The sequence below is a fragment of the Thunnus albacares genome, chromosome 4 (genome assembly GCF_914725855.1).
Source record: "Thunnus albacares chromosome 4, fThuAlb1.1, whole genome shotgun sequence".
Taxonomy (NCBI): domain Eukaryota; kingdom Metazoa; phylum Chordata; class Actinopteri; order Scombriformes; family Scombridae; genus Thunnus; species Thunnus albacares.
The window spans coordinates 17,526,774-17,544,680 of NC_058109.1; the positions used below are offsets into that span (position 1 = coordinate 17,526,774).

General features: G+C 38.3%; 4 protein-coding genes across 4 annotated transcripts; 1 reads left to right on the forward strand and 3 right to left on the reverse strand.

The window, feature by feature from the left end:
- Window positions 1-165: 165 nt before the first annotated feature.
- cenps (centromere protein S) lies at window positions 166-4,131 on the reverse strand. The gene is made up of 5 exons (XM_044347736.1): window positions 3,927-4,131; window positions 3,563-3,686; window positions 798-831; window positions 565-631; window positions 166-354 (listed from the first exon to the last, which is right to left on the reverse strand). Exons 1-5 carry the CDS (start codon window positions 3,954-3,956, stop codon window positions 241-243), a joined length of 369 nt encoding a protein of 122 aa, XP_044203671.1. The 5' UTR covers window positions 3,957-4,131; the 3' UTR covers window positions 166-240.
- On the reverse strand, window positions 4,070-5,684 carry rbp7b (retinol binding protein 7b, cellular). Its single transcript, XM_044347735.1, has 4 exons — window positions 5,525-5,684; window positions 4,994-5,172; window positions 4,689-4,790; window positions 4,070-4,459 (listed from the first exon to the last, which is right to left on the reverse strand). The coding sequence occupies exons 1-4, from the start codon at window positions 5,595-5,597 to the stop codon at window positions 4,406-4,408; spliced, it is 408 nt and encodes a 135-aa protein (XP_044203670.1). The 5' UTR covers window positions 5,598-5,684; the 3' UTR covers window positions 4,070-4,405.
- Window positions 5,685-6,078: 394 nt separating this feature from the next.
- On the forward strand, window positions 6,079-7,774 carry LOC122980042. The gene is made up of 6 exons (XM_044347734.1): window positions 6,079-6,168; window positions 6,319-6,381; window positions 6,473-6,552; window positions 6,684-6,814; window positions 6,901-6,967; window positions 7,066-7,774. The coding sequence occupies exons 1-6, from the start codon at window positions 6,095-6,097 to the stop codon at window positions 7,131-7,133; spliced, it is 483 nt and encodes a 160-aa protein (XP_044203669.1). The 5' UTR covers window positions 6,079-6,094; the 3' UTR covers window positions 7,134-7,774.
- On the reverse strand, window positions 7,256-17,907 carry h6pd (hexose-6-phosphate dehydrogenase (glucose 1-dehydrogenase)). Its single transcript, XM_044347720.1, has 5 exons — window positions 17,835-17,907; window positions 12,370-13,036; window positions 12,158-12,275; window positions 11,151-11,420; window positions 7,256-11,020 (listed from the first exon to the last, which is right to left on the reverse strand). Exons 2-5 carry the CDS (start codon window positions 13,009-13,011, stop codon window positions 9,678-9,680), a joined length of 2,373 nt encoding a protein of 790 aa, XP_044203655.1. The 5' UTR covers window positions 13,012-13,036; window positions 17,835-17,907; the 3' UTR covers window positions 7,256-9,677.

Below are 17,907 nucleotides of genomic sequence, written 5' to 3' on the forward strand. Positions count from 1 at the left end.
GACATTGCATCAGCAGGTCCAAGGACAGAAAAGGTTAGAAAGTTATCCCAGTACATAATACACTGTAATATGACATAAAGCAAGATCTCATACTGTAGACTTGAAATGCATAATTACCATGAAATAATGACTGTGGCACTTTTGAAGACACTTAACTCATTGTCATGTGTTAATCAGCCTTCATGTTTATTTGAATGTTGGGTACAAGTGAGACACTAGAGGCCTGCCTGTGTCTTGTCCTTATTCTCTGCTCTCCTCCTCAGTGTCTCTGCTCTTCCTTTTCCCAGTATTCTTCTTTTTCAAATCCCTCTGCTCCTGGTTGATTTCTTCACTCTTCTTTTGTATGTAGATGGACTGAAATAAATAAAGGGAAATTAAACATTACTTTTTCTGTCTGATGTAGAATATATGCCGCTACACAGATAAAGTATACTGCATTACTGGAAATGAAATGATAATGTTTTTGATATTTTTGACTTAGTGGCTCATAAGTGGCTGGAGATGGCATTCATAATTAGCTGATGCATAATGTCTTTCTGATGCTACACAGTGAAAATAACTCACCAATGCAGTACTGCGGCGGGCTGCAAGCTTTACATCTTCAGCAGACACCGTGCTTCTTTTAGCATGCCTGAAATCAAACTCAACATTGTAAATCAGATGTAATTTGATACAGTAAATACTAGCTCTACTAATCTGGATAAAGACAGAGAAAGATCTCACCAAGTATTTCAGCTAAATTAAAAGAACAGTGGTGATTCACTTGTTAATATGGTAAGAAAAATGAACATTCTTACCTTGCAAAGGCCTCCAAGTCTTTAGCAAATGTATCTGAAAAAAGTGAGAGACAACAGTGGGATGTTGAGTTTATATTGACCTGTTGAAATTATGACATTCAAAACTTATTTCATCTACCTCAGAACGTTAATTAATTTTTAAAAAATTCTTAAAAATAGGTTACTCATTTCTTAATACTGTGTTCACTTTTTCAAAATACATGGTCAGCACAACAGTCAATCAATTCATCTTTTGAAGGACCAGTGTGTAAGATTTAGTGGCATCTAGCGGTGAGTTTGAAGATTGCAACTAATTGAGTACCCCTCCCCTCCAAGTATGTGGCTGCGAAAAACGTAAAAGGCCCCCCTAGAGCCAGTGTTTGGTTTGTCCGTTCTCAGCTACTGTAGAAGCATGGGGGGCTCTGTGGAAGAGGACCCACTCCCTATGTAGACATAAAGGGCTCATTCATTCTCTTATTTTCAGGTGTATATACACAAATTAAAACATTCTTATGAATTATATTCCATTTCTGCCAAGTCTGTTCTGCTAGATGCCACTAAATTCTACACACTAAACCTTTAAAATCCATAACTTATCAAAAGAAAAGGTGCTACATATACATCCAAAAAAGAAAAAAAAAGTACAACACCAGCTGATTTAGCCAAGTACAAAAGAGCAAATCTTTAGTCTATATGTAGGGGAAAAAACCTCCAGTCAGACACAAAGAAGTGGCTGACAGAGGAGGAAGAGTGGCCAGGAGATGGAGATGGATGTGTGGCCAAGGATACCTGGACATATCTGCAGAAGATTGCCAGGGATGGATCAAACATGCAAACACACTACATGGGAGGACTTATGGTGTGAATGACAACTTGTGGTCAGATGCAGAAGCATCTAACATTTGTCATCTATATATTAGTAGCTATCTCCTACATGAATGTATAGTGTATATGCACATTTACTGTATTATATTACTGGAGTTATACTCAAATGTCATTTTCTAATCACTTCATGCAAAAAGGGAAAACAAAGCACATTGCAGTTTCTGGCGGACTTCTGTAACATCACTGAATGGCAGCACATCCATCAAGTACAGAGTTGCCAGACTTGTTTTGTCATGAAACCTTGGCTTACGCAAAAGAATCAACGGGTCACTGTGTTATGAGTGACAAAGTACTCTTACTAAGTGTTTTGGGAGCATTTTTTTCCATTATTAGATACAGATAGTAGAAAGCTGATGGGAAATGAGGGGGGAGACTTGCAACAGTGCTCCCTGGCTGGACTCTTAACAGGACATTGTGTTTACATGGTCGGCATATTTTTGGGGGACAAAATATGTTAAGAGTTATGGTAGAATGGGTTGATGCTGAGACAAATATGAATTTCTAGGCGCAAGATTAAATGTTTTGTGCCAAGTTGCATGCTGATAAGGAGAACTAATGAATGAATTTTAAAGAAAATTATTAATTAATGCATGTAACCACTAGTTAAAAAACAATTTAATGTTAAAAGCTTAACTATGGCCTCCAAAGTTATATTGAATCAATGGTACCTGTGTTGTATATTATACTACAGAGGAGGCTGGGGCAGCTGGTTGTAAAAAATAAATACAGTCATGCTTTGTAATGTGGGTGAAACTGTAATATGCTAGTACATGTTAGACACTTACATTCAGTTACCAGTTCATTAAGTGAACCAAGCTAAAGCGAATGCAGTCTAATACAACAACCTAATGACATTTATGAGGGTAAAACTAAATTTTAACACCTTTCAACATTAAACAGTACAACTGAATAGTTTCACAAACTACTGTACACCCTGCAAATTGAGCATAAAAGTTAAAGGACAGGTCCACAATTTTTCAAGTCTGTCTTAAACAATAGTCAGGTGCCCAAATGAACATTCAAACAGGTTTTTCTTACCATAATCATTCCTCCTACTCGACCTTGGAAGATCCCTTCACAAACTTTCAATGTAAGTGATGGGGGCCAAAATCCACAAGCCTCCTTCTGTGCAAAACTGTATTTAAAAGTTTATCTGAAGCTAATATGAAGCTTGAGGCATCCAAATGAGTCAAATCAAGTAGATATATTTCAATGTTACAGTCTTTTTAGTGCCAAAGTCCCTCTTTTTGTTACTATACTTCCACCACAACTCAACAGGGAAACACTGTCCGAGGAAACACGAAGAGGGAATTTGATGCTAAGGCAGATATCTTCTTGATATGACTAACTCAGACTGCTGAAGCCTCATACAAGCTTCAGATAAACCTTTAAATGCATTTTGACACAAAATGACTGTGTGGACACACTGTAAATCCATCACTTACATTGAAAACACATTTGAAGGGGATCTTTTAATAGCCAGTATCAACAAGAGGAATGATTACAGCGAGGAAAACCTCTTTCAGTGCTCATATGGGCCCCTGACTGTTGTTTTTAGACAGACTTGAAAAATTGTGAAGCTATCCTTTAAAAGTACCATCCCTCTAAAACAGCCTCAACCAAAGCTGAACATTATAGCCTTCATTGCAGCAGGTTAAGTGTACCTAATGAATGAACTGGCACCTGAGCGTCTATAGATGTATCAAACCCCTAAACTCTCTTGGAATTGGACAGATGACACTAAATGATTTTACTGAACACATCCAAATTATATATATATATATATATATATATATATATATATATATATATATATATATATATATATATATATATATATATATATATATATATATGTATGTATTTTAAGGTTTTAATCATAAAGCTTTGTTGGCACCCACCACATTGTCTGAATGTTGTTTCAGCTATTGCCGCTATCACTTGTCGACTGAACTCTCTCTGGCGATCCTCTCCGATTTTCTGACACAGTCGACCCACGGTATAATGCACTGCTGCCTTTAACCTCTGAAATTCAAACGATTTTATCAGTTAAAACATAAAGTTGTGCTGCAGACATCCCTGTAATGATGCTTAACGTTTTTTTTTTTTTTTTTACATAACTGCTGCTCTGCTGTTGCCTAGTTACAAACGTTAAACCAGAGCTAACTGACATGTAGCTAACTTAAGCTAACGGTACATTAACGGTAACATTAACGGTAAAAATATAAAATAAAAATATAGGTTAGCGTTAAATACTGTTACTACCTGATGGTTTTCGTCTTTGTCAACTGACATTTTTCTTCTGTTGAAACTTTTCACCAACCAGCTGAACAAACAGGATAATCACGGCGGCAGCAAGTGACAAAGTTGGTAAAAAAAAAAAAAAAAATCCTCACACAATCACGACATGACAAAAACCGTATTCAGTTTATTTCAATTTGTTTGAAATTCGTCAACCACAGAAGGAAAACTCGCGGCATAAATTTACAAGCAAACCAACAACTCTGTAGTGCTTTTCATTTTTTTCCGGAGTAAAAGTTTTACAGCACCATCCTGTGGTCCGGAGGAGGTAAATTAAACTACTATAACCAAAGTACATGAATCCAAACACATATTTTATTCAAATTATACGCTCCTAATACAGTACAACAGCTGCATTATGTGGCTTATGGCTCGTTTCATGGAAATGCAATAACTGTTAAATGCTCTCTGCAGTCTGAAATTGTTTTAACAGACATGAACAATTACAGAGTCCTTTTATAAACTTGCTTGCAGACTTGGTCCTCACAAGTGAGTTCCTGGAAAGAGAAAACATGAAGTTTCCACTGTGCATTAGTGTCAAGCTGTAAAAGCGAGAGTAATATTGAATGAACTGGGTTGTATTAGTTTTATGGAGCAATAGATTCTTGTGTGCACTTGTTCATTAAATAACATATGCTTTTTAAATATGGATGTAAAAAAAATAAGATATTGTATGAATCCACAAAATACTGTATACAGATTTCTGAATTTCACAGAGTGTAGTACCAGATGGAGCTCGTCTCCCTCGATCCAGTGAGTCCACCCTCTGTTCTTCTTCTCTCCTTTCTGAACGCACACCAGCTTGTCATTTTGCCAGTTGACCACAGTCTGATAGAGAACAGAAATTAAATTGAATTAATAAAAAAAACAACAACATTTAAATATGACCCATACTACCACAGAAAACAGTCTGGAGTGTGACTATGTATCAAAGTCTTAATTTTATCTTCTTATAGGCACTGGTGTTGATCACAGAAACATTTTACTCAGGTTAAATTTGTGACTACAAACAGCTTGTTAAAACTTGTCACCTGGCATGACCGGTTGTCCATTCCTTGAGTCACCTCGTGGTACTCTTCCCCGATTTTGAACGAACATTCGTAATTTTTGAAGCTAGTGAGTGTTCTGATTGTGAAACAGTCTCCTTCTTGCTTAATCACTTTCTGGGGCTTCAACATCGCTGCAATCTTGCGGGTTGCAAAATCAATGCCTGAACATCAAAAGGAGAGTAAATTGTTAGAACAAAGTTTCACAGCTTTTTTCATTCATAAGAACGTTAACTTGCTCCACACTCTTTTCTTTTTACCACACTCATCATGCTGTGATCAGAAAATACAAACCTGAACATTTTGTGTCACTGAAACACACACTGATACCTTACAGTAAGTATACTTCCATTTGTTTTTAATGACGCTAAGGAAACTAAAATATTCACAGCAGCTACTCAGATGACTGTACACAAGGATTTTTCTCATATCCTGTACTTTAAGATTTACAAAAAAAAAACACTCGAATTAAATTCTAGTAAGTATTGTTGCAAATCATTTCTTCAAAGAACTTACCAAGCACGACCATGTATTTCTCAAAATTGACATTGCTGACGATGTCCCAGGTCCCGCTGTAGTCGACAGGCATCTTGGATGTTTGTGCGGATCTCTGGACATGACTCTCAGGAGCGTACGAATTTAAAGCTCTCGGGTGGGATGTTTCATTGTGTGTCAATATAGGGTAGGGGTGACATGTTGCCTGCTGAAGCTATTTTGGACACATACAAAGGAGGTGGAAGGAGCACTGGAGGGCGGAACAGGACTTTTTACACATAATATGAGGCAACTGTCCAGTTCCTGTTATGTAGAAAGTGTCTTTAAATCACACATTTATCATACTGCATATTTATACCACTCTGGCTTTGCTAAAGCCTGCTGTGGGCAAAAACATAATCTTCAAACTGAGATTTATGTGCAGAATTTGAGCTTTTAGAAAATACAATATGGAGCAGAGGTCTCTGTTCTTGTGCTGTGTGAAACACAATCCTTCTTCCTGCTCACCTTTGGAGCTGTTGGCAGTTCTTCAGTAGGACACATTCATTCACCAGGAATTGTGTTACAGTGCATATATCCGCCTGAACATCCATGTTTTTCTACACGCTTATCATCATGGCGTATCACAGCAGCAGATGGATATCAAGGCATCAGAGGTTAAAATTGTAAGTTGCTGTTTTGGTTGTTTTTGCAATATATCATAAAAACAAATCCCATTTCTGTTTTGATACAAAAAAATACACCAATATTGATTCAAACATTGTCATTACAAGGTGTTTTTTATTATTCATATTTTCTTAATGTTTCATTTGCAGTCAAATAGTGAACGCAGTGTTCGCAACCCTTGTTCTGGTCCCCCAGTTCTACGTCATGGGAAGGTAGCTAGTGCACAGGTGATGATCGAGCCATAAAAATACATTTATGTAAGCGGGGATGTGGCATTGAAATGGTGTCTGTTTTGTTTTTAAGGCCAAAATCCTCAAGATACTGCAGGCAGCCTCTTCTGAACAACCTGTCAGCCTCCATAGCCTTGTCCTTCATAGCTTCAGGTGAACCTCGCCAGATCAGAACTTAAGTGTTTCACATATTATCAATAAGGCACAAGATTGCACAGACAGGATGACTCAAACCTCTGAAACATTAAAGTTTTTTTTCTCTCTCTGTTCAACTCTCTTTATAGGTTTTGCAGTGATATTCACATTAATAGACCCAGTTCCTCAGGGCTTGTGGGCGTCCTGTCATGTGTTTGGACTGATGTCATTTGGACATGGAGTGTGTACTGCCATCCTGACTCTGACAGCGGCAGCATGTGTAAGAAAAAGACTGTAATGAGTAATAAAATTGAGTTCTATTGAGAAACTGAAGCATTAAAATATCATATATATGTGTATCTGCAGGCCAAAACCACACCCGAGCTGTACTACATTTCCCTTATTCTAACAGTTGCTTCCATTTTCAGTACAGGTAAAGTACATTTCTTATAAATATACAAATGCTGCACGGTGCCATTCATACACTGAATCTTCAGTTCAAAGGAATAACACCTGCTTGTGTCTGTTCAGGTTTTTTCATGGTCAGAGGAGGACTCTGGTTGACTAACAGGCTGCCTGTGACCGAGCAGAAACAATGAGCGATAAAACAGTCCAGCTGTCCCACGTTGACATCCGATACCCCACATATTAAGATTTCATGTGGTTTCCATGCCACCAGTGGCTGGTAACTTTAAACCATGGGAACAAAAAAAAGGGAAAGTAACTTAATCCTTCTCACGTTTTAATGCTCTCTTCAGCAAAGCAGATGTTTTTTTTTTATTTTGTTGATGGATTGTTTACATTTGTTTCATTTGACAATTGGTCAGAAATATGTACTTCACATCAAATCAGTGTGTAATTATACAAATAAAAATGCAGCTGTGAAATCTGTATGCAGTACTGAAAGTAGTGTTCAGCTCACATTGTAAAAGTAAAGCTACATTGAGGAGATTACAGTAGGAAAATTAAAAGGAAATGTTTTACAATTGAAGCTATAATGTAGCATTAAAAAGTACAGATGACGTATTGAAAAATAGGTTTCATTTCCACAAAGCAGATCACTGTTTCATACAGCCAGAATTCATTTCGCACTTCAGATATTTATTCACCAGAAATCCATATGTAAAAATTTAATTTGTCAAGCTTTAAAACAACTGGAATATTATTAACTTGTGGAAACACTTTAAAATGCAATCATGTGTAGAAGATAATAATAATAATAAAGTCCAGATGAAACGTTCAACAGTATCTAACTTCCTTCTTGTGACATATTTCTGAGTGAAACAGGATAGACAGCTGGGATGTAACGTTGGGAGGAATTTGATTTGAATGTTAAAAAGTGTGCGTGTCATAATGAATCTCGGCTCTGTGCTGCTAAAAGTTGAAGATTCATTGATGGGTGGATGTCATGATATTATTGGTTGAAATTGGTTGGTTCAAGCCTACATAAGCACACATCATATTTTGTTTTACAGGAAGAAAACATAATTGTATTTTGATATAAGCATACAAAGAAATTGATTTTTTCGTATTTCTTGGCATATATTGTGGACAATATAACCGGGGATATGATCTAAAAGGGCTAAAAAAGCATTTTTAATTTCATCTCGACTTTAATGTGGTCACATAATGTGGTGCTCTGCATACAGTACATTTTGTATTTGTACTATTCATCACAGCTGCTTTTTCAGTGTCTGTCCCAACATATCCTTTACAGACAGATGACAGAGGTGACTGCTGAAATTCAGTAGCAATGCACTTTAATTTGAAGAGGGTCTTTCACCACAAGTTCATAAATTTGATATACTTAATCAACCTCAAACTGTAATAAAGCTACACTTATTTGGAATCATTCTTTAACAAAGAAAAAAAAAATCACTGTAAGGTCACAGATATTGAATATTCATGATGGAATGTGTACAGATCAGGAATGTGAAGCAGCAAATATTTCACATTACCTGAAAGATATTTATTACAAATGTATGTTTTCTTTTACTTGCATATGAACAAAATATATAATTGCTTTTATGGAACCAGTTTCATTTTCAGCCCTTATGTCAAAGGATAAGTTTGGTGATTTTCCATATTTCTTTATTGTCTCATGTGTAAAGCCAAACCAACAATGGATTGAACCTACTTAGACGTATTGTGTGTGTATCCAAAGTCTGGTATATCTTATTCCTCTGTGCCATAGACCTCCATTGATGTCCAAAAACTATTAAAAACACATTAATGAGCCAAGAAAATCACCATCCATATCCTTTAAGTAAATGATGGAATTTTAGGTGGGTCACTGCTACTCCACAATAAAAACATACAATCAAGTAAAAGTAGACTACACAGTATGTATCTCTGCAAATTCACCTGAGATTTTATATAATTCACACATAGAAACAAACCTGGGTTGTAATAAGTAAATTAATCTTTGTGTTTGTTGGAATTGGTTTAGGCACCAGATGTTTAAAACATCAGATATTCATATAGTGCTCGATACCCTGCACTTTGTAAACTGCAGACATGTACACTTCATATATTTGTATAGATTTTCACTCTTTTCATACTTAATTAGGCTTAGATAAACCACACACACGGAAAAAGATTTTTCCAATGATGTTTTACCATTAGATATATATTAAAAAGGACCCCACCAGTTCTTTTAACATATCAACTACAGATTGCAAACACTTGACATTACTGCCACCAGTTTCAAAGCTATTGTTTTGACTGATTTCCTTCCTTCCAGGCAGCCAGCCTTGGATTTAGTCAATTTCAGCATGTTCCTTATGCTATAATAATCAATTTACAAAGAGTGGAAACTTGTGAGGTAGCTAACCCATCACATAAAACATTGCAGTGAGCTGCCGATTCTTTAAGTTTAGTTGTCGTCACATTCAATTGCAGTTGCAAAAGAGACAACTTTCTTGTTGGTGCACTGAACTTCACATAATCAAGGTTTAATTTCTGCAAGTACTGGAATATAGGCAGTGATGTTATGTATTTCTATCATCTGTAGTTAATAAGCTTAAACATGTAAAACCACTAGTCCTTCGAGTGCTGACTTATACATTCTTTTCCACCAACCAGCTGTCCAATTATAGCAGCTCCAAAGACATTTGTCTGATTGAAAGTTAGGAATATAATCCCTATCCTATAAGTGCATCATAGTCAATGTACCAAACAAGCCTGCCATTAGCAGGCTTCACCCCAGTGACTGGCCATTTGTTTGGGTTGTCCTTTGTTCGGCTCAGCTGGGTGATCAGCTCATGTTTGCCTTTGCCCATCACTAAAAGAGCAACCCGGTGGGCTCGGTTAATGGCACTGAATGTGAGGCTCATACGCTGGTGAGGTTTGACAGGGCTTTCAGTGAGGGCCACTAGCCTCTCCTCAAGGCCATCCATTTTAATACCAGGGAAGAGAGAGGCTGTGTGGCCATCATAGCCGACTCCCAACAGAACAAAGTGGAACCTGGAGCCATTGACCAGCTTGCTAACCTCCTTCTCATACAGCAGTGCTGCTCCATCCTCCTCCACACATAACCGCTGGTTGAGCTGCACTGGCATGGGGTGGATGTTGTAATAGGGTATCCGCACATGCTGCAGTAGATGATCGTGCAAGCTGTGGAAGTTAGACTCCATTTCAGTGAGTGGCACGCAGCGCTCATCCACCATCCACACATGGGTGTTCCTCCATGGGAAGGAGAAGTGGTGCAGGACCAGCCTGTGGAACAGAGCGAGGGGTGTGGACCCACCAGAGAAGGCGAGATGGAAAACACCACCCTCACGCACAGCTGCCTCCGCGGCTTCCTGTATGTCTGCAGCCAGCCTCTCAACCAGCTCCTCAGCCCAGGCAGACACCATGTCTGCACTACGATATTTACCTTGCATCACTTGGAAACCATTTGCTGACGTGCCACCCATCTGATCGGGGCTGATTATCACTACCTCGCTGTTGTAGCTTATGTCGTTCCCTTTCAGACGGATGTCCAGCAGGTCCTCGTTGTCGGCACCTCCGGGGTAGATGCGAGGAAATGAGCTGACTAGGGAACTGAGCAGTGGTGTCCATAAGCCCCAGGAAGCCAGGAGGTTTTCAGTACTAATGAAACTATTTTTGCGTCCAGCAAAAATGTGAGAAATAAGTTCTGCATAAGCTTCCCTCTGCACTGTTGGAGTTTGCACATAGTAGTCCGAAATAGGCAAACCTAGTATATTGACATCTTTATGCTCTGTCTGTTCCTTCCACTCATCCATCAGAGCTGGCTTGAATAAATTCTTACTTACAAGAATTGCTGGATATTGAAGGCTGCCATGCCCAAAGTAAAAAACTATCTGTTTGGGCTTGCAGTGAATGCTGTTGTGGTTCTGAAGACAAAAGATATCATTCTTGAAAAGAATACGTGCGTATCCCACTCGTTCATCTAACATCTTCCCTGAGATCAAAAGAATTGGGACACCATCATACCGGGCCTCATCGATGTGTGCCAACACAGCTGAAATACACAAAAAGGACCATTTATTAGCATAACTATATATGTATTGTATCGCAACTTTTCAACCACTTGGCTGATAAGACTACATTAAGTAGATAAAATAAGACAAAAAAAAGCATTCAATACTCACCTGCAAATGTTGGTGTGACACTGACATGATCTTTTGTCTTATTCAGCTCCTGTTGAACTTCCGTTTTGTACGCTTGATACTGGCCTATCACAGCTTGATTCTTTCCTAAAGGCAGCAGGGAACTGAAGATCTGCAGCTTGTTCTGGGTAACTTCTTCACTGCTGCTTAGATTCAGGGGAAGCGTCATGGTCAACAGTGTCATGACCTCGGTCAGGTGGTTCTGTATCACATCTCTGATCACCCCATACTGGTCGTAGAAGGGAATACGACCTTTGAGGGCAAAACGACAGAAGGGGACATTAACACTCGACTGAATCTTAAGAATTCTGCTACTTTTTCATATTTATATATATATAAGTTATTAAAGGGGAAGTACTATGCACATTTCCTGGTCTATATTTATATTCTAGGGCTCTACTGGAATATCTTTGCATGACTTAAAATTTGAAAAACTCCTTATGCATCTTATACTGGCCCTTTATCCAGCCCTTCAGTTTAGCCTCTGTCTGAAACAGGCCATTTTAGCTCCTGTCTCTTTAAGGCCCCCCTCCCAATGAGTCCACTATGTTCTGATTGGCCAGTTCCCAGAAGCTACCCCTTTGCTACTCCTCAAAGACTCCTTTTATCATTCTTTACTTGAAATATAAACTTCTTAAAAATATCCATACATTTGAGCCGAAATCTGCGATTGGACAATGTGAACAACCCGTGGAAAAACCTTAGTAACAATATTAGCAACAAAGACTGAGAAACAGTCGGCCATTTATGTGCGTACTCGAACAATATGATGTCATGACGCAGAAGAAGTTGAGGTAACTTTGTAAACTGAGCTTTAAGGGCAGACTTTTGACTTGAAGGTGGCATTTTTACATATGTTCACCTCATGTTTTGGAACTTTGACCATCTTTAATATGGACATCTGATTTATAGCAGTATATAAATGACAGAAAATCACAAAAAGCATGTTGTGTCCCATGCCAAGAATGTTGATGCAATTTTTAAATCACCTTTAACGTCCAGGGTCTCTTTCAAAACAATCTCCACTCTCTCGATGTGGTTCTTGTTCCAGATGGGATCCAGAGACTTCTTGTTCTCTATTCTGAATGGAAGTATCTTTGAAACCACCTAATCACAAAATCAGAAAAACATACCATAAAATTTCATGTTCTCATGTTATGAGTCATGAGTGCAAGGCAGATAGTGTGTAGGATTTCCTTACCTGCTTCCCCAAGTAGTGGTCAATTCTGTACATTTCTTCTTCCTTCAAAGAGTTACCAAGCTGAGATGCGAGTACCTGAGCACTCCTGAAGTCATGTCCAAAAGGTTTCTCCAGCACCACCCTCAGCCACGCCCCACTGGTCGGCCTGCAACTGTTATTGATCTTCTCAGCAATATCTGCATAGGCAAATGCTGGCACTGAGAGGTAGAAGAGCCTCCCTGCCTCTGTCATTCCCTCTTCCTGAAGTTGTTTGTCAATGTGCTTGGCTAGCTCCTGGTAGTCCTCAGGGGTCTTCAGCTGCCGATACTGAGCGAGCCGCAGGAACTGCTCTTTCAGCACAGCACACCGCTCCTCAGATACGTGCTTCAAACAGAACACCGCCTTTAGGATCTCAAAGAGGACTGGTGTGCCCTGGTCCTCAGGTGACAGTCCTCCGCCGAAGAAGGAAAAGGTGTTTCCGCTACTGACCTGGTTAACGTACAGCTCAAAGAAGCCCTGCCACAGGTACTTCTTTGCCAAGTCACCCGTGCCTCCCACTATCACCACCGAAACATGGCCGGGTCTCTGTGCCTCCACTTTCTCCTCGCCATGTCCTCCCTGGGCACACAGCGTGACCAGAAGCAGTAACACAGTCACCAACATGCTGTGTTCCTAAACCGTCCAAACCCTGTAAGAAAACAGCAATGAGAGACATCATATGATATGTAGGAAATTACCACTGAATATATGATTGAGACCAACATGAAAAATAAAACTAAAAAATGTTTGTAGGACTGCAACTAACAATTAATCTACCAAGTAGTTTTGTCTGATTTATAGTCCAGAACAAAGATATTCAGTTTATCAACACATATGACAAAGAAAAGCATAAAAACTTGATAATCTTCAACTAATCTTTTCAGCTCTAAATGTTTGTGATAAAGGAAAAATTAAAACATGAAAGTTCTTCTGTCCCCAGAACTAAATGCAATTATATGAAAATAGTTGTTTGCACTAAGCCTTGTAGATGCCACATAGCTGAAAATCTGGACCTGAGAAATGAACAAACTTTTGATGAATGAGTACCAGTGGCACATTTTAGTCTCCAACAATTCAAACAATGAACACATGCAATGGATACTGCTGTAATTTTAAGACAAAATCCCAATTTTCTTCAGATACAAATCACACTAGTTAACATAACTAGGGATTAAACCTAAAAGTCAAATTTAAACAAATGACAAACACAAATGAATAATGTGAACATCAAATGCACTTAAACCTACCAAAATCTCCAACAATAAAAAGAAATAAATTACTTAGCAAAGCCTCTGCCTCCAGCTTTTTTTAAGTCACTTGAGAGCTGGTGCTGTGATGTTGTTTTACTGTCATGAGTGTAGTGATCAGTGGATACTAGCTGAGCAGCGGTGTAGACTTTGCACTTTGCTTAAGGCCATTAAGCTTACAATAGTTCTGCTGTTGACAGTAGTCTGGGAAAGTCCAACCAACTTGCCGATGATTTTGCAAGGACCTAAAATCATTTATTTAGCAAGACAGGAAGTAAAAATCAATGAACAGGATGAGTCATTAAGTTTTCCCTGCAGTTTACGTATTGTCACTGCAACCTTTAGGAAAAGAGATCTTTCTTTAGCCTATAAAACATTTTCATTTTAACATGGAGCAACTACTAGTCTGAGGACCAAGGTAACTTTGAAGCAATAAAATACCTGAACATGTTTCACGCTTTGTACGTCATTTAAAGAAAGAAAATCTGTTATGTATCTAGCAAGCAACCAGTGCAGAGAGGCCAGTAGGGGAGCAGGAAAAGTGGACACTGCCCAAAACTTGTAAAGCTCATTCTAATTAATCAGGGTTGATTTTGAAGACTTGCAGCCTAAACTATATAGAAAATCTGGTCATAATATACTAAGCACTGAAGTCATTTTAAATGAGTCATAGCTTAAACTACATTTTGAAATGATAATGTCTGAAAAAAAAACAGGTCAAAACTGCTAAAAGTAAAAATAAAACTCCTATCTAGTCAAGTCAATAATTAATCAACATTGTTACATTACTTGACACCTGCTAAACAAATAACACAATATGTAAAATTATGAGATTTCAGCACCACTCCACACATAACCAATGCAGCTGTCAACTTTAAATACTCCAATAGTGTTTTAAGGGGAAGAAGATGCTTTTTGCAGGCACACAAACTGCTTAATATACAAAACAAAGTAAGACAGAGGAAAAAGGTACTTGATAAACTTAACACAAAAACAAAAGCGCAAATGGGGTTCCATGTCACGTCATCAAAATCTCAATGTATCTACGACAACTTCATCACTGTCTTCACAGAATGTGAATTCTGAATGTGAGGAATCTACGTTTGTGTCAGTCAAGGTGCAGCTGTGTAACACTGTACAGATGTCTACAGTATATATCATAGGCCTGGATGTTACAAAACTGATTCATGATAGAGAAATTTTCATTTTCCCTTCTCTTTCAGTAGAAAATTGCACATGATGAACAGAACACCCACCATATAAAGCTCATTTTCTGTGTGTAACATCTGGAATCCCCACACTCTGTAATCATGTTTACACAGTGGCAACGCAAACAGCAAAGGCCACTTGATCAATGCTTCAACAACAGCTGACTTTCAGGTCTCATTTACCTCATTATAGGTCACTGCAGTCAAAAAAGTAGACTTTTAGAGTTAGTCTTATCATATTTTATGTGAAAATGTCCGAGATGAACTGACAATTCTGTACACGAGGCACTTACACAAATGTTTCCAATCTATTTTACCTGTGTCATAATTTGTTACCGATTTATTTTCTTATGCTGCTCTTTTGAAACGGCATGCTGCTTGTATTCTACAAATCTTTTCCTTTGCTGTCTTCTTGGTTAGTACTTTTTCTGCCAATTTCACCACAGAAATCAGTAAAGTAGCATATCATCAAGACACTAACTTCATTCAGGTTTTGACTTCATTCCTGTGCAGCGCTTCCCAAGAATTTAAAAGTTCACTCCGACACATGATTCCTCCTCAGTCACAAGCTACTTTCAATTTCAGTCAGCATAGAAAATCTTCCCTCACACCACACATTTGCCATGTCATGAGCAAAAAGCACTTCAACCAGAAGACACTGCCCAAATGTAAAATGAGGACTTTTGTTCATGAGTGGAGAAGGCGCTGCAGAGATATGACTGTATCCTGTTTGCGTCTTTGTGGCCAGATTTGTCACTGCAAGGTGGTCGGCAGTAAATAACACAAGCGTTCTGACAGAACTGCAGAGCCTTTTTTATTTACTATCATAACAATCATGAGCCTTCTCAGCTGCTCCATTTTGCAGCTAATAACCAAGTCATTAGCCTTCATGTCAGAGTGCATGCTCTTCTTTCAGTTATGGCTCCTATCCTATATCATCACAACAGCAGCGACATGTGCATTTTGAAAACTGTAAAGCGCTTGGTAAAAACTGGACTGGCAGAGATTATGTCCAACGTTCATTTGGTTTGTTTTTTTTAGGCAATAATCATGAAAATCTGTGGCGTTTGGAACATGTGTTAGCAGTGTGACTGAAACAATGTCATCTAACTGGAGTCAACTTCGGAAAGATTTTCAGTGTGATCATCATGAATAGACATCCAACAGACATTTTATTTTCACATACTGTAGAGAAAGAATAAGATTGGAAGGACTTAATAAAACAACCAAAGATGGTTGGTTGACTTAAATAGCTAAAATGACAGTCCCTGGCATTAGCACCTTGTCTACTTATGCAAATACTGCTCTTGGTTCAGCAGCAATAGTCCGATATACTGAAGAAGTGGATAAGAGTAAATGCAAATGTAACCAACGGTCAAACTGATGGCAATGAATGACTCCAGTTTATGCTTTACATTTTGTGCTGATGATTTTCTCAAATAATAAACCAAATTTAAAAAAAAAACAGGAAAGTCATTAGACAAAATTTGGCATTTTCAGACATTACTGGCATTGCAGTACATTTTTAACCCAGTTCACAAGGTGCAACTTTATTTCTTGGTGAATTGAAGGTTTAATATGGTTGATTTATTTGTTTTATATTTACAAATAACTCATTCATATTTTCTGACACACAAAACAAGCAAGGAGATCAGGGATAAAATTGCACCTTATGAAAAGGGTCAAGTACACAAAAAATATTTAAAATATCATTTTAAATACTATTTTGCTATGCTGAACTGCTGCAGTTTTAAACTTTGACTTTTATTGATTCACCACCAAACAGTTTATATGTGCCAGTTTTGTTCCATTTCTAATAGTCTGCGAAAATTAACCCAATATAAAAAACTCTAATAACACAAATTTGTGCAGGTCAGTGCTTGTTGTTGGCCTTGGACTCTAATAAACACCACTGCTCCAGTTATGAAAACACAACACACACACACACACGTTGTAACTTTTGGGGACATTACATAGACTTACATTAATTTCTTGGAGACTTAACTCTAACCCTAACCTTAACCACTGACCCAAAAATCAGCTTTTTCCCAATGGGGGACAAAGCTTTAGTCTCCTATTTGACAAGCCATCCCCAATGTTGCTTTTGATTTGACAAGCTTACATTATTAATTTCTAGTTGACATTGTGGGTGTATGTGATGTGCTATTGTGTGTAGCTTTGCATTTTGTATTATGTGTCCTGTGTGTTGTTTTTTGGGTTTTTTTTTTTTTTGCTTTGTACTGTTTGTTATTGTGCTGTTATATGTTTCAATTGTGACCTGCCTAAGGGACTACAGATGAAAATTAGCTATAAGCTAACTCTGGTACAGTACATCAAATGGTAACATTACACACACACACACACACACACACACACACACACACACACACACACACTTCCTGGTTCAAACAAGTCCTGTTCTCTGTTTACAGATCCTGCTGCACACGTGTCGTGCTAAATTCTGCGCCCCCTTCAAAATGTGTTCCTTCCTGCTACTGTAGTCGCCTCGATTTCACGCCAGCACGGAAACAAAAACATCACATAAACAGTGAAATGTAGGAGGTGGTAGGGGGAGGTGGGATTTACTTCCCTGTCGCAGGCTTTGCAAACACGAAGTTAGCAACAAAGTATGAACTACAATCAATAACCAACCGCTGCTGCCTCATAACGTACATTAAAGATTTTCTTATTGATCTACTTTAGCAAAGCCAACCTGCTGGTATTTACTTGTCATTTCCACGTAGTCGTTCACTTGTGCGATGAGACACAACACACACCGACAGATGAATGATGGAAAACACGTTGAACTCTATCACGATTCCACCTGCTAGCTGTCAAACTTAACTACAAACACACACATAAAGCTCTACAATCCTCCTGTTAAATATGCAGCTATACTATCGCCCGAAACAAATTCGAAGACTATAAACTATGAAGATGCCTATGTGAAGACAGCAGACAAACTATGTAAGAAAAGTTAATTGGATGCAAACCTGTCCGGTGGTGACATGAGAGACTCGCAGCAGCGTTAGGACGAGCTTCCTACATGAGTCACGTGACACGGT